This window comes from Peromyscus eremicus, chromosome 16_21 (genome assembly GCF_949786415.1).
Source record: "Peromyscus eremicus chromosome 16_21, PerEre_H2_v1, whole genome shotgun sequence".
Lineage (NCBI taxonomy): Eukaryota > Metazoa > Chordata > Mammalia > Rodentia > Cricetidae > Peromyscus > Peromyscus eremicus.
Window position 1 is genome coordinate 23,125,007 of NC_081432.1, and position 14,460 is coordinate 23,139,466.

Below are 14,460 nucleotides of genomic sequence, written 5' to 3' on the forward strand. Positions count from 1 at the left end.
ATGTACCAGCTAGTTATGGCAGTAAACCTATAATCCCAGTCCTCAGAATGTAGAAGGAGTATAGCAAATTCAAGACCATCCTGGCTTATACCTGCCATAAAAAAACTACCAGGGCTGGAGAGATGCCTTAGCAGTTAAGAACATTGCCTGCTCTTCCAGAGACCTTGAGTTTGAATTCTAGCTCCACAAGTCTTTAAAAAAAAAAAAAAACTTAGCTGGGCAGTAGTGGCGCCAGCCTTTAATCGCAGCACTCCAGCGGCAGAGCCAGGCGGATCTCTGTGAGTTTGAGGCCAGCCTGGTCTACAAATCGAGTTCCAGGACAGGCACCAAAGCTACAAAGAAACCCTGTCTTAAAAAACCAAAAGGAATAAAACTTACTTTTAATTGACCCAAACAAACAGAAAACTTGGGCATGGTGCTTGTAATCTGCACATTCAGGAAGCTAAAGCAGCAGGGTAATGAGTTGGAGGCTAGCTTGGGCTACATTTCAAGACACTCTACAGTACAAAAGGAAGCAGACAAACATGTTCAGTCCAGCATGCATAACTCAGTGATTGAACTGTTCATCCTGGGAAATACTTGACCTAGGATAAACAAAGGATTCGATCCCTGACACTGGAAATATAATAGAAGTTGTATAAACTATATTTCAAACTATTAGCAATTATTTCTTAGAGGCCGATATTAAATAAGATTTATATTTTATGTAGTATATTTTCTGGAATGTTTTGGGTTTTAAATATTTTACATTTACTTATGTATTTAGTGTTTGCACATATGTGCACATGCCACAGTGTGAGTGTGGAGGTCAGAGGACAACCTGTAGGATTCTGTTCTTTCCTTCCACTGTAAGGGTCCCAGGAATTTAACTGAGGTTGGCAGGTTTGGTGCCAAGTGCCTTTACTTACTGAACCATCTCACTGTGTTTTGTTTTTGTTTTTCTTTTTAACGAATTATACATTGTTATTAAAGATAAAATTTAAAAAGAAACATAAGAAAAGGACACAGACTGAATGGTGTTGGGAAACCAAGTTATACGTATAAGATATACACTTATTATTTTTTTTTTTGCTTTTTTTCAAATAGAATGCCCAGTGTTTGCATGGGGATATTGCACAGTCACAAAGAGAAATTACCCTGAAAGGCTTCAGAGAAGGCAGTTTTAAAGTTTTGGTGGCAACCAATGTGGCTGCCCGCGGCTTGGACATTCCCGAGGTTGACTTGGTGATTCAGAGTTCTCCTCCACAGGTAGGAAATGGGGTTTGATTTGAACAATCAGAATAGTTTTGTAAATGTTACTTTATTTATGAAGTATTGCTTAATATGTGAAAAATATATCTTTCATTTGTTGTTGATCCTAACCTATGTTTTGTTAGAATGGTATTACATTGATCAGATGTACCGTCCTTATAAATAAGTAACTTTGTTGTTTGCATCTAAAGGTTCATCAACCTAGGTGGTGCTGACGCACACTTTTAATCCCAGCACTTGGAAGGCAGAGGCAGGTGGATCTCTGTGAGTTCCAGGATAGTTAGGGCTGTTGCACAGAGGAACCCGATTTCGGGGGGGGGGGGGGGGGATAAGATTGATCAGTAAAATACAGGAGCCAGGAATGTGGCACATACTTATAGTCCCAGCACTTTGCAGGCAGAGGCTGAAGGTCACTGTGTGTTCCAGGCCAGCCATTGATACATTCCAAATTCCTGTACAGAACTGAATGATGACAACAACATACACATCTCATTAAGGAATTATACAGAGTTTCATATACAGAATGCTAGTGTATGTGGATAAATAGCTGCTTTCTTTCTTTTAAGATTTATTTATTTATTATGTATACAGTGTTCTGTTTGCATGTATCCCTGCAGGCCAGAAGAGGGCACCAGATCTCATTACAGATGGTTGTGAGCCACCACGTGGTTGCTGGGAATTGAACTCAGGACCTCTGGAAGAATAGCCAGTGTTCTTAACCTCTGAGCCATCTCTTCAGCCCCCAGATTAATAGCTTTTAATCGGTCTCTTTATTCCAGAATTCTAGCATATAAATTACTTGTGATGTCTTAAAGTACAGAAAAATTGAATGTAGTTTTGCCTTGTTTTTGATCAATAGTGTCAGACCAGGCAGACCTGAAACTCTTTTTAACTCAGGCTGGCCTTGAACTTGATGCCTCAGCAGCCGCTGAGTACTGGAATTACAGGCCTGCACTACCCTGCCTAATTCTTTTTGGTGTTCTTGAGGTTGGCCTTAGGCTTGGGTCCGCCCTCTTGCTTCAGCCTTCTGAGTACTGGTTGCAGGTGTGTATCATGGCTGGCTCACTTGTCAAGTTCATAAATGAATTTTCCTGTTTCTTGTTAGGATGTTGAATCCTATATCCATCGCTCTGGACGCACAGGTAGAGCTGGCCGGACAGGAATTTGTGTATGTTTTTATCAACCAAGAGAAAGAGGTCAGCTGCGATATGTGGAACAGAAAGCAGTGAGTAAAGTTACATTACTTCAGTCCTATTATCTGAGTGGTTCCGTAGAAGAGAGGTTTTCTATTTATTCTCACAAATACACCTCCCCAATGTTTCCCAGCTTAAGCTGCATTTCGATGTCAAGCATGTGGAGAGCTAAATTTGTATTAGTTGCAGGACTTTGTTTTATACAGCTTTTATTGTGAAGCCAGAAGATCTGACATGCTCCTTTTTCTTTGAATTTCTCCCTTGATACTAAAGTTGAAAGTGTGTTGTTAATGGTTCCAGTATCATTGTGACTACTAAGCATTGTGAATGGGTAACTGACTCTGATTTGGCATTGCTATTTTAGTTAGGTTGATAACACAATAACCAGTTTCATTAAAAAAATACATTTTTATGGTCTGTATTTTCTTGTAGTCTTTCACATTTTACCAGCTACCTTTTATGTTTATTTTTTATATAGTAATACATTTGTAAAACTAAAATGGTAAGAAAATGTTGACAGATTAAAATGATATCTTTTTCTCCTTTTGAATCAACTTTGTTTTGCAAGTGAAATTCCTTGATTTAACTAAGGGACAAGTTCTTTTGTTTTTTCTTTTGTAATTGATTATAGATGATTTGTTAGAAAAAGCTATTTTTTTCATCTGCTAGGGCTTGGAAATCTTTAAGTCCAAGAATGGAAATTCAACAAACTATATTAATTTAGAAATTAACTATGACTTCCTTTTTCTTTAATGTAATTCTTTCATTTTCAGGGAATTACTTTTAAACGTGTAGGTGTTCCTTCTACAATGGATTTAGTTAAATCTAAAAGCATGGATGCCATCAGGTATGCTTTCTGACCTTGCTGAGTAATTCTCTTCTATATTAGGCTGTTCATCTTTAAGCTCTCCTAGTTCCAATGTGAGAAAATTTTTGTCAAGGTTTTTACCAGAAGACATTTAGTTACATTATTATATGAAAATGTTACTCTTTCTTTTCCCATTGATGATCTTGCCTTTACTTTTCCCCCTGTATCTTGACCAAGAACATTTACTATTTTTAAACCATAGGTCTCTCGCCTCTGTTTCTTATGCTGCTGTTGATTTTTTCCGACCATCAGCTCAAAGACTGATAGAAGAGAAAGGGGCAGTGGATGCATTGGCTGCAGCATTAGCTCACATTTCTGGTGCATCAAGCTTTGAACCACGATCTTTGATCACCTCTGATAAGGTAGAAATGTGTGGGGAAGTGTATATTTGGCTAGAGAAAGTTAAAACTGAGCCTTAGCAGTTATACAGTACGTTACTGAAATACTGCATTGGGTTCCTTCACTGTATTAAGGTTTTGTTGTTGCTGTTGTTTTCCTTTTCTGTCTAGAAACATCTTCCTCTTCTCATCTTGTATACATGGCTGCAATCCCAGCACTCTGCAGGAAGACTAGTACAATAAATATCATTTATCATCCACCTTAATTCATCAACTGTTAATATTGTGCAAAAATGAAGATATCATTCCTAAATATTTCAACTTGTGTCTTCTAAAAATAATGACATTCTACTTAATCACAGTATCACAGTATAATCTGCTTACAAAGATGGCTCTGTATCAGTCATTTGATATCTGTATTTAGATTTGCTTCTGTCCACACAAAACATAGCTCTCACTCCAAAGGGTGTATAAGATAGTTTTATTTTCAGCTGTATGTGAGTTACCATGAATTTGGATTTAGGTCGCTATGAAGGATGTGTGCCACCATGGAAGTGGTTACATGTGCTTTCATAGTCACAGAACTAAAAGTCATTAATTGGAGAACTTATTACATACATTGGTATAAATATCAGATAGGCAGGTTACAGCCAGGTTGGAAAATCTGTTTTAGATTTTATATGTTAGATGATAACATTCTTAGTTTTTGGATTTGCAGAAGCTATTGGTCTACTAAGATTGTAAAGTTTTGTTGTTTTTTGTTTGGTTTTACCTGACAATTGAAAGGCTGTAGGTCAGATACAGAGGTGGGCATCAAACGGCCACTAGGATTTTTCTTTTTTTTCTGAGACAGGGTTTCTCTGTGTAGCTTTGGTGCCTGTCCTGGATCTCGCTCTGTAGACCAGGCTGGCCTGGAACTCACAGAGATCTGCCTAGCTCTGCTTCCCGAGTGCTGGGATTAAAGGTATGTGCTCCCGCCACCCAGTGGCTACTGGGATTTTGTAAGCAGGGGTGGTGTAAAAAATTTCAAAGATAATTTTGCTCTGGATTTGTAACATTCCAAATTGCTAAAGTTTTAATCAGTTAGCCAGGCTGGCAGAATGGTTTTTTTTCCCCTTTTGAGATAGGGTTTCTCTGTGTAGCTTTGGAGCCTGTCCTAGAACTCACAGAGATCTGCTTGCCTCTGCCTCCTGAGTGCTGGGATGAAAGGGTGACAAGCTGACAGAATCTTAAGCAGACATGTGGCTTGTGGGCCCCCATCCTTCCATCCCTGTCCCTGGGAATTTAGTTCTTATCATATCAAAGTGTATAAAGAAATTCTGGAAAGAAAAGAAAATTATCACTGTACCAGATGGGGCCAACTGAAACTTGGATTTTTTATTTTGTTAGTTGCCATAGAACTACAAAGTGAGTAGATTTTGTAAAGGCAAAGTAAGGATTACTTTTATATGTATAGGGGTGTCTGTGTTCTGAGTTTGTGTAGCACTCCTGTGACCTGCTTCCAGCTTAGTGTCAGATATCAAATCTGTCACACCAGAGCCATTTGTTGCAAGTGGTTCAGAGATTTGTTACTTACTGGGATATAGTGGGGTGGGTGTGAGTCTTGAGAAGGGACAAAGGAGGGAGGAACGCCACTTGTCATATAAACCATTTTAAAAGCATATTTTATTCTCTGACCATCTATATGGTGATCCGTTAGCACTGAGTACATAGAGAATCCCTAAAAACTCATCAGATACTTTATAAAATAATATTTAGTCAGGAATGATGGGTATGACTATAATTTCAGCATTCAAGAGGCTGCTAGCCTGGGCTACATACACAGCTAAACTTGTCTCAAAACCAAACAAAAGCCACAAGTGGTAGCTCATATTTGTGATCCCAGCACTCAGGAATCAGAGACGGTATGCTCAAAAATTTGAGACTAGCCTGTTGAACATGAAGGTTTTAGGCCAGCCAGGGCTACATACAGAAAACCTGTATCAAAAAACAACAACAAAACCCCAGTGGGTATTTTATTTATTTTTGAAACAGGCTTTCAATGTGTACCTTTGGCTGGCCTGGAACTCATAGAGATTCCCTGTTTAGCTGTGTATCACCACACACCAACCTGAGTATTTTATTTTTTGGAAGCAAGGTCTTGCTGTATATCCCAGGTTGGCCTTGAAGTCACAATACTTTTCCTGCTTCAGCCTCTCAGATAAACAATTTTTTTAGGGGTGGCGGTGGGTTTGAGATGGGGTTTCTCTGTAAAACAGTCCTGGCTGTCCTGGAACTCGCTTTGTAGACCAGGCTGGCCTCGAACTCACTGAGATCCACCTGCCTCTGCCTTCTAAGTGCTGAGATGAAAGCATGTGCCACCACCTCCCAGCAGATAAACAATTTTTAAATTGTACTTTTAAAAGAAAATGTTAAGGTACTTCATAGGTCACTTACTGCTAATCCTTGTCCTGTGAAAGGATTGGCTGGCCAGAGAGAGGTGGCCACATCTGGAATCACAGCAGTTGGGAAACAGCAGGAGACTGCTGCAAGTCTGAGGCCAGCCTAGCCAAGAATCATTTAGTAGATAGATAATCTAACTTTTAATTAAATACCTTGGGAACAAAGTACAAATGCCTGAAATTCCTCTTAGGGATTAAACCATATTTGAAATCTTAATTTTTTTAAAATTTTATTTTATGTTTAAGAGTTTTAACCTGAATGTTTGTATGTGCACCATGTGCATGCAGTGTCTTCAAAGTCAGAACTGTAGTTAGCACTGGCTGGTTGTCAGCCACCTTGTGGGTACTAGGAGTTGAACCAGGGTCTTCTGGAAGAGCAGCCAGTGCTGGCTTTTTTTTTTTTTTAAGATTTATTTATTTATTTATTATGTATACAGTGTTCTGCCTGCACGTATGCCTGCACACCAGAAGAGGGTACCAGATCTCATTGTAGATGGTTGTGAGTCACCATGTAGTTGCTGGGGATTGAACTCAGGACCTCTGGAAGAGCAGCCAATGCTCTTAACCCCAGAGCCATCTAGCTCTGAAGTCTTTATCATGAATGTTCCATAATGCTTGGTGCCTGTATGACTTCACTTTTTCATCACTCTTGATTTCTCTGTCTGAATCTATTTGACTTTACTTCTACATTAACCCACTTTTGCAAAGACCTTCAGGCTTACTCATTTTCTCAGCCCCCTTCCCCTTACAGCTGTGTGCCTTCCTCCTTTATTTTGGCCTCTGCTCAAATATCATCATACTCAAGAAATCTTTGCTGATCATTCTGGTCCTCTCTTCACTGTTTTACATTCCCTAGTCCTGCTATGCTATTCTTTATGATACATGTCACTGACATTTTATATCCTTTGTTACTATCTCCATCCCCCACCCCCTGTAAGAAAGCCATGTCCCTGAGAGAAAGGTCTCTTTGTTATTAAATATCTAGCCCTTGGCATGCTCTAGGGAACATTATAGGAGGTAGTCACTAAGTATTTGCTAGGTAAATATTTCCATGTTGATACTTTTGCTGTCCAAAGAAGTTTCATGGAACAAGTAATTTTTATGTGGTAGTCCTCCAAAAGTTTGAAGATTTTGATGTCTTCTTTTCATTGTTAAGTAACTGACTTTTAATCATCTTCTTATTTCTTCACTACTTTTCCCCCAACTCTTTCTGTGATGGGTCTAATTCTGTCTTGTAACATGTAGAACATAGTCTCTGTGTGATCTGTAAGTGCAGTGTACATACAGAACATGGTGCTTTCAGTGATTGTAAACAACCTTCTAATACAGTTTCAGAGAAGTGAGTTTTTAGTAGCCGTGTTACACTGTAGGCATACTGCATGGTAACTGCGTAATAACTGAGAAAGGATCACAGTTCAAACTTCATTTTCCTGCTGCTGAATTTCTCCCAAACCTAACAGGACTTTTATTTCTAAAGGGGTTTGTGACCATGACTCTGGAAAGCCCAGAAGAAATACAGGATGTCACCTGTGCTTGGAAAGAGCTTACCAGAAGGCTGAGTAGTAATGCTTTATCTCAAGTAACCAGAATGTGCCTCCTGAAAGGAAATATGGTAGGATTTTCTAGATAATAAGCATTTTAACCAGTTACTGATAATATTTATAAAGACCTCAAAGATTTGGGATTATATAAATGGTACATTCCTTCAAAATGTTAAGTCATTCTGCTTTGTTTGGCTAATATCTAAATCTTTATTGCTATTATTATTTTGAGACAAGGCATCCCTATGTAGCCCGTGCTGGCCTTGAACTCATGATCCTCCCCTGAATGTTGGGATTGTAAGTAGGTGACACCATACCTGTCTAAGACTTAAGCAGTCTAAGTTTCTGCTATGGTATCCTTGCCATGTGTGGTTGTGTGTTTATTTTTTAAGACCAGTTTCTGTGTGTATCAGTTGAATAGCTCTTATAATTAAGAGAATGCGTACTATTATTTTTTGTTGTCTGCTATTGGTTGCTAATGAGAGTAATGATATGATCTTCTCCTTTGAGATGGTATTTCATAGTTAGCCTTGAACCTCTTGCTCCTCTTCATTCTACTGCCTAAGTACTGAGGTTACAGGCATATGCCTGAGTAAGTTACTGTGAAATGAAGTCATTAAAGCTTTTTTTTTTTGTTTTTGTTTTTGTTTTTGTTTGGTTTTGGTTTTGGTTTTTTGAGACAGCATCTCTCCATAAGCCATGGCTGTCCTGGAACTCACTATGTAGAGCAGACTGGCTCACAGAAATCTACCTGCCTCCGCCTCCATAATGCACTCACTGTCATGCCCAGCTTAAGCTTAATCTTAGTAATTGGTTTCTTTTAATATTTTGAGATAAAATAATTAAGATTGTTTATCTAACATTACTACATAGATTATGTAGGCGTATCTCAGTAAGTTTTAGGTCAGCTTGGTCTACAGAGCTAGTTTAGGATAGCCAAGGCCACAAAGATCCTGTCTCAGGCAGGTGGTGGTGGCTCACACTTCTAGCATTCTTTTTTTTTTTTTTTTTTTTTGGTTTTTCGAGACAGGGTTACTCTGTGTAGCTTTGCGCCTTTCCTAGAACTCACTTGGTAGCTCAGGCTGGCCTCGAACTCACAAAGATCCGCCTGGCTCTGCCTCCTGAGTGCTGGGATTAAAGGCGTGCGCCACCACCGCCCGGCGGTGGCTCACACTTCTAATCCTAGCACTTGGAAGGCAGAGGCAGGAGGATCTCTGTGAGTTCTAGGCCAGCCAGGTCTACAGAGCTAGTTCTAGGATAGCCAAGGCTACACCAAGAAATCCTGTCTTGAAAAATCAAAAAAAGAAAAAAGAAAATCATCTCTCAAAGTTTAGTGTTACCTTCAATAAAGAATTGATACAAATATATGAATTTACCGCTCCCCCCCACAAAAAAACCGCACCAAAAAAAAAAAAAAAAAAAAAAAACAGTTGAGGGAAAGAAAATTAAAATTAGACCACTAGTCCAAATGGGTTATTCAGTATTAATTTTAACTAATGGCCACCAAGGCCACAAGAAAAACACTTTCTGCTCCAAATTTTTAAGAATCCAAACTTGGGGTTGGGGATTTAGCTCAGTGGTAGAGCGCTTGCCTAGCAAGCACAAGGCCCTGGGCTCAGTCCTCAGCTCTGAAGGAAAAAAAAAAAAAGCAAAAGAATCCAAACTTTTAAGAATCTTAGTCTTGGGGCTGGAGAGATGGCTCAGGGTTGCCGCCTGCTCTTCCAGAGGTCCTGAGTTCAATTCCTAGCCACCACATGGTGGCTTACAACCATCTATAATGAGATCTGGTGCCCCCTTCTGGCCTGTAGGCATACATGCAGGCAGAACACTGTATATGTGATAAATTAAAAAACAAAACAAAAAACTTAGTCTTTTGCAGTGCTTGGGTTTGACCCACTGACTTGCATATGATAAGCAAGTACCATACCACAGACCTGTGTACCCAGCTTGTCACTAATGTTTTAAAGAAATTTATTAAAAGAACCATTTTCGCCGGGCGGTGGTGGCGCACGCCTTTAATCCCAGCACTCGGGAGGCAGAGGCCGGCGGATCTCTGTGAGTTCGAGGCCAGCCTGGGCTACCAAGTGAATTCCAGGAAAGGCGCAAAGCTACACAGAGAAACCCTGTCTCGAAAAAAAAAAAAAAAAAAAAAAAAGAACCATTTTCTTTTTTTCTTCAATCCAGAGTTTCTCTGTGTAGTTCTGGCTGCCCTGGAGCTAGAGATCTGCCTGCCTCTGCCTCTCAAGTACTAGGATCAAAGGCTTGTGCTACCACTGCCCAGCTAGAAGGACCATTTTCTTCTAGAGAATATTCTAGGTACTTCAGTCTTACTAGTTATACCTAGTTCTATCTGGAATTAGAAACTATAGAATGGACTGCAGATCATCTGTGCTTATGTGTCATCTGTTTTGATTCTGTAAACAGTCATGGAATACATATTTTTGAAAAGTATTTATTTTATATATACGAGAGCTCTATCTGCATGTATATCTTTATTCCAGAAGAGGGCATCAGATTCCACTATAGATGGTTGTGCGCCTCCATGTGGTTACTGGGAATTGAACTCAGGATCTCTGGAAGAAGAGTCAGTGCTCTTAACTGCTGAGCCATCTCACCAGCCTGGAGTACATATTTTTTAAAAGCAAAATGCAATAAATGTTAATTAGTAAAATTAACTCATGTATCTAAATAAAAATCTTTTTATTTTTCTTTTAGGGTGTTTGCTTTGATGTTCCTACAAGTGAGTCAGAAAGATTACAGGTATTTAAAATTTTTTATTTATTAAGTAGCTGAGTATATTTCTTTAAAAAAGACTGTTGAAAAACTTAGAGTCATTTATGCCTAAATCAATTAAGAAAGTCCTTGGGCTGGAGAGATGGCTCAGGGGTTAAGAGCACTGACTGCTCTTCCAGAGGTCCTGAGTTCAATTCCCAGCAACCACATGGTGGCTCACAACCATCTGTAATGACATCTGGTGCCCTCTTCTGCTCTACAGGGATACATGCAGGCAGAATACTGTATATGTATGTAATAAATAAATCTTTGAAAAAAAAAAAAAAAAAAAAAAAAAGAAAGTCCTTAATATGAAATATTGCCTGTCCCTTAATTAAAAATTTATTATATGTAATTTCAAACATAAATGATAATTGGGGGCTAGAGAGATAGTTCAGTGGTTAAGACCACCTCCTACTCTTAGGTTCCATTCCTAGCATCCACATGAACGTTCTGACACCTTCTGACCACCACAGGTACTGCATGCACATACTTGTAGGCAAGACACTCATACGTAAAAAAAACTTTTTAAAAGAATTGTGTAATGAGTCACCATAGGTGCATAATCAGCTTCAACAATTTGATAATTTTGTGGACAGATTTATCAAATCCTTTCTGTCCACTTCCAGTGTTTACAGACAAACTCCAGGCATTTTTTTTTTTAACTTTATTTTATTTTATGTGCATTGGTGTTTTGCCTGCATGTATGTAATGAGGATGCCAGATCCCCTGGAACTGGAGTTTCAGACAGTTGTGAGCCACCATGTGGGTGCTGGGAATTGAACCCGGGTCCTCTGGAAGAACAGCCAGTGCCCTTAACTGCTGAGCCATCTCTCCCGTCCCCTTGTCATTTCAACCTTAAGTATTCCTACATATTTAAATGTTAGGGATTTAAACATAATCATAATACTATAATTACTTCTATACAACTATTCTTTAATATATTGTATTTAAATTTTCCCTGTTGTCTTCTTGATTACCTTTTTTTGCTGTTCTCAGCTTGGAAGCTAGGATCTTACACATAATAGGTTAACACTGAGCTTCCCCACAGCCTTACTTAATTTTTTTTTTTCCTGTGGGTTTCTCTGTGTATCTCTGACTATCTTGGAACTCGCTCTGTAGACCAGGCTGATCTCAGACTCAGATATCTGCCTGCTTCTGTCTTTGGAATGCTGGGATTAAAGGTGTGGGCCACTATTGCCCACCCCACTAGATTCTTACAGTCAATATTTTTTTTTTAAATGTCTTTGCTTTTATGTACATTTTGGGGAGGTAGTGTTGAAACAAGAGTCCTGGAATCTAGCCCAGGCCGGCTTGGAACTTACTATATAGCTCAAACTTGGTACTTCTATGTGCCACATATAGCTTATTCATTCATCTATTTTGAAATAATGGGATTGTACTATTTATTACATTCATTTACATGTAGGGTGGGACATGTGCACACTGTGGCATATATACAAGTTCAAAAGACAACTTGTGGGAGTTGAGTGTCTCCTACCATGTGAGTCCCAGGCATAGAATTTAAGTCATCAGTGTTGGTAACAAGCACCTTTACCCACTGAGACACCTCAGCAGCTCTGATTATACTTTTTGGAGTCTTTAAAATATTGTGGATACTAGCCAGGCGGTGGTGGCGCACGCCTTTAATCCCAGCACTCGGGAGGCAGAGTTCGAGGCCTGTGAGTTCGAGGCCAGCCTGGGCTACCAAGTGAGTCCCAGGAAAGGCGCAAAGCTACACAAAGAAACCCTGTCTCGAAAAACAAAAACAAACAAACAAAAAAAATATTGTGGATACCAAAAGCCAGTGAGGAAAGGTGCTTGATGTAAATTCAATCCTTGGTACCCACATAAATGTGGAAGAAGAGAACTCCTCAAAGTTGTCATTTGACTCCGTACATGGCCACCCAAATACCTACAGACAAAATGTCCACATATATAAAAGTGAAAAAGAAAAATTATTTAAAGTTTAAAGAAATATTATGGATCCTTTTGGGGGTGATAATTGGTAATTGAACTCAGGATCCTCATGAATGCTAGCTAGGCAAGTGCTCTAACCCTCTTTTTGTTTTAGAGACAAGGTCTCACTAACTTGCTCATTCTGGCCTAACTCAGTAGTAGCCTAGGCAGTCCTTGAACTTAGATGTTCCTACATCAGCCTCACATCTAGTTTTACCTCTGGTCCTGTTGATGTAGTTGCTCATAATATTTCACTGCTTATTAATGGTCTGTTTCTTTGTCCTGAGAAAGAGAATGCTGTCTTTTAGAGAATATGACTGTTAGGAGTAGGGATTTAGAATCTTGAAATAGGTCTGAGGGTTTCTCTACACTTGATCTTTCCCCCAGAAGACTGAGAAGTGACAGAAACTTTCAAGATTAAAATTTGGACATGTTACTGGTTTTGCTTATTTTCTGTTTTTCATTGTTCTTGACACTTTAAGGAAAAATAGCTTTTAGTTAGTAGCTAAAGAAAATGAAAAGAACGTCTTCTTGACTCACTTGTTTATAGGTTTTATTTTGCATTTCTATTAATGAAATACATTCCTTTAACAGGGAGAGTGGCATGATTCAGACTGGATACTCTCAGTGCCAGCCAAATTACCTGAAATTGAAGAATATTATGATGCAAACACATCTTCTAATTCCAGACAGAGGGGCGGCTGGTCAGGCGGCAGGTCAGGTCGTTCGGGCCGCTCTGGCGGTCGATCTGGTGGCCGATCAGGTAGACAGAGTCGGCAGGGAAGTCGGTCAGGAAGTCGGCAAGATGGGAGAAGACGAAATGGGAACAGAAATCGCTCAAGAAGTGGAGGCCATAAGCGGAATTTTGACTAAGTGTTTCATAGTTGATCTTCCAGTGTGAGCTTGCCTATTTCTGTCTAATCATGTATATTATTCACCAAAAATTAGGTCATCATAGTTGAGGTATTTGTCTGTAATTTGCAAAGAAGTTGGTCGTATTTTTTTAAAAAGTATTTCACAAGAATGGTTGTAAACAAATTACTTATCCAGCTATACCTTTGAATTAAAAAAAGCCCCTTTTATTGTCTGTTTTCATTCTGTGTTAAGAATTTTCTCAATGTAATCTTTTAAAATTTCTTCTACGATGTAGTAGTCTTTTTTTTTTTTTTCTTCAGGTTTTTTTTTTTTTTTTTTTTTTTTTTTTGAGGTAGGTCTTCTCTGTGTAGTCCTGGGTCTCTCTCATTCTATAGATCAAGCTGGCCTAGAACTGAGACATCTGCCTGCCTATGCCTTCTGAGTGCTAGAATTAAAGGTATGCACCACATATATTAATGTTAGGTCATTCATCCATAGTGACCTATGTGATAAGACAAAACCCTTTCCACATTAAGAGCTGTTAACTGGTGACATGTTTGGTGAAATGTACCAGTTTAACTTAATAGACAGATTAGGTAGATAGTTATGCAAGCGATGTACACGCCCTAATTTATCAATCATTTATTGAATATCTGTTTATCTGCTCTCCGGTAATCACTAGAGCACACATTTATAAGTAGGGCATAGTCACCAGTTTCATAGAACTCATCTAACAGTCAGGCAGTTATAATAGACATGAATGAATAAAGACTAAGACTGAAGCAGGGGTGGGATGCAGGACTGCGGTGTACCTAGTCAGTTTTACCATTCAGGGAGACTTCGGGAGAAAATCTGACAGCCATCTGTTCATGTAACTCTGTGTGTGTGTGTGTGTGTGTGTGTATACAGAGAGATAGCAAGAGGGAGAGAGAGGAGGAGTTGAGTTAGCTTTGTGGTTTTTATTTTTGTTTTTGGAGCATTGCTGTAGGCTAGACTGGCCTTAAACTTGCAGTCAGCACCTCTGGGCAGATGACTGTAGAAGGGTGAGGGCTTGCAGGCAGAGAACAACATACGCTGGGATCCAGAGGTAAGTCTGAAGACACACTTCAGTCTAAGGGCAGGGGAAGGGAGGAGGTTATCAAAGAGTATCCAGTGTTAAAGCCTTCTTTTTATTGTTATGATGGAGTTCCATTTTCACTGAGTACAATGGAGAGAACATTCCACAGGTTTTAAGGTCAGAAA

At 39.2% G+C, this 14,460-nt stretch overlaps 1 protein-coding gene across 1 annotated transcript in view; it reads left to right on the forward strand.

Annotated features, from left to right (window-relative positions):
* Positions 1-13,458, forward strand: part of Ddx50 (DExD-box helicase 50) — a 34,225-nt gene extending 20,767 nt beyond the window's left edge. Inside the window, exons 9-15 of the mRNA XM_059281375.1 lie at positions 1,087-1,248; positions 2,357-2,476; positions 3,218-3,291; positions 3,515-3,674; positions 7,569-7,703; positions 10,348-10,392; positions 12,958-13,458. Coding sequence (XP_059137358.1) covers positions 1,087-1,248; positions 2,357-2,476; positions 3,218-3,291; positions 3,515-3,674; positions 7,569-7,703; positions 10,348-10,392; positions 12,958-13,236 — 975 coding nt within the window. The 3' untranslated portion in view covers positions 13,237-13,458. The remainder of the gene's footprint in view (positions 1-1,086; positions 1,249-2,356; positions 2,477-3,217; positions 3,292-3,514; positions 3,675-7,568; positions 7,704-10,347; positions 10,393-12,957) is intronic.
* The last annotated feature ends 1,002 nt before the right edge of the window (positions 13,459-14,460 follow it).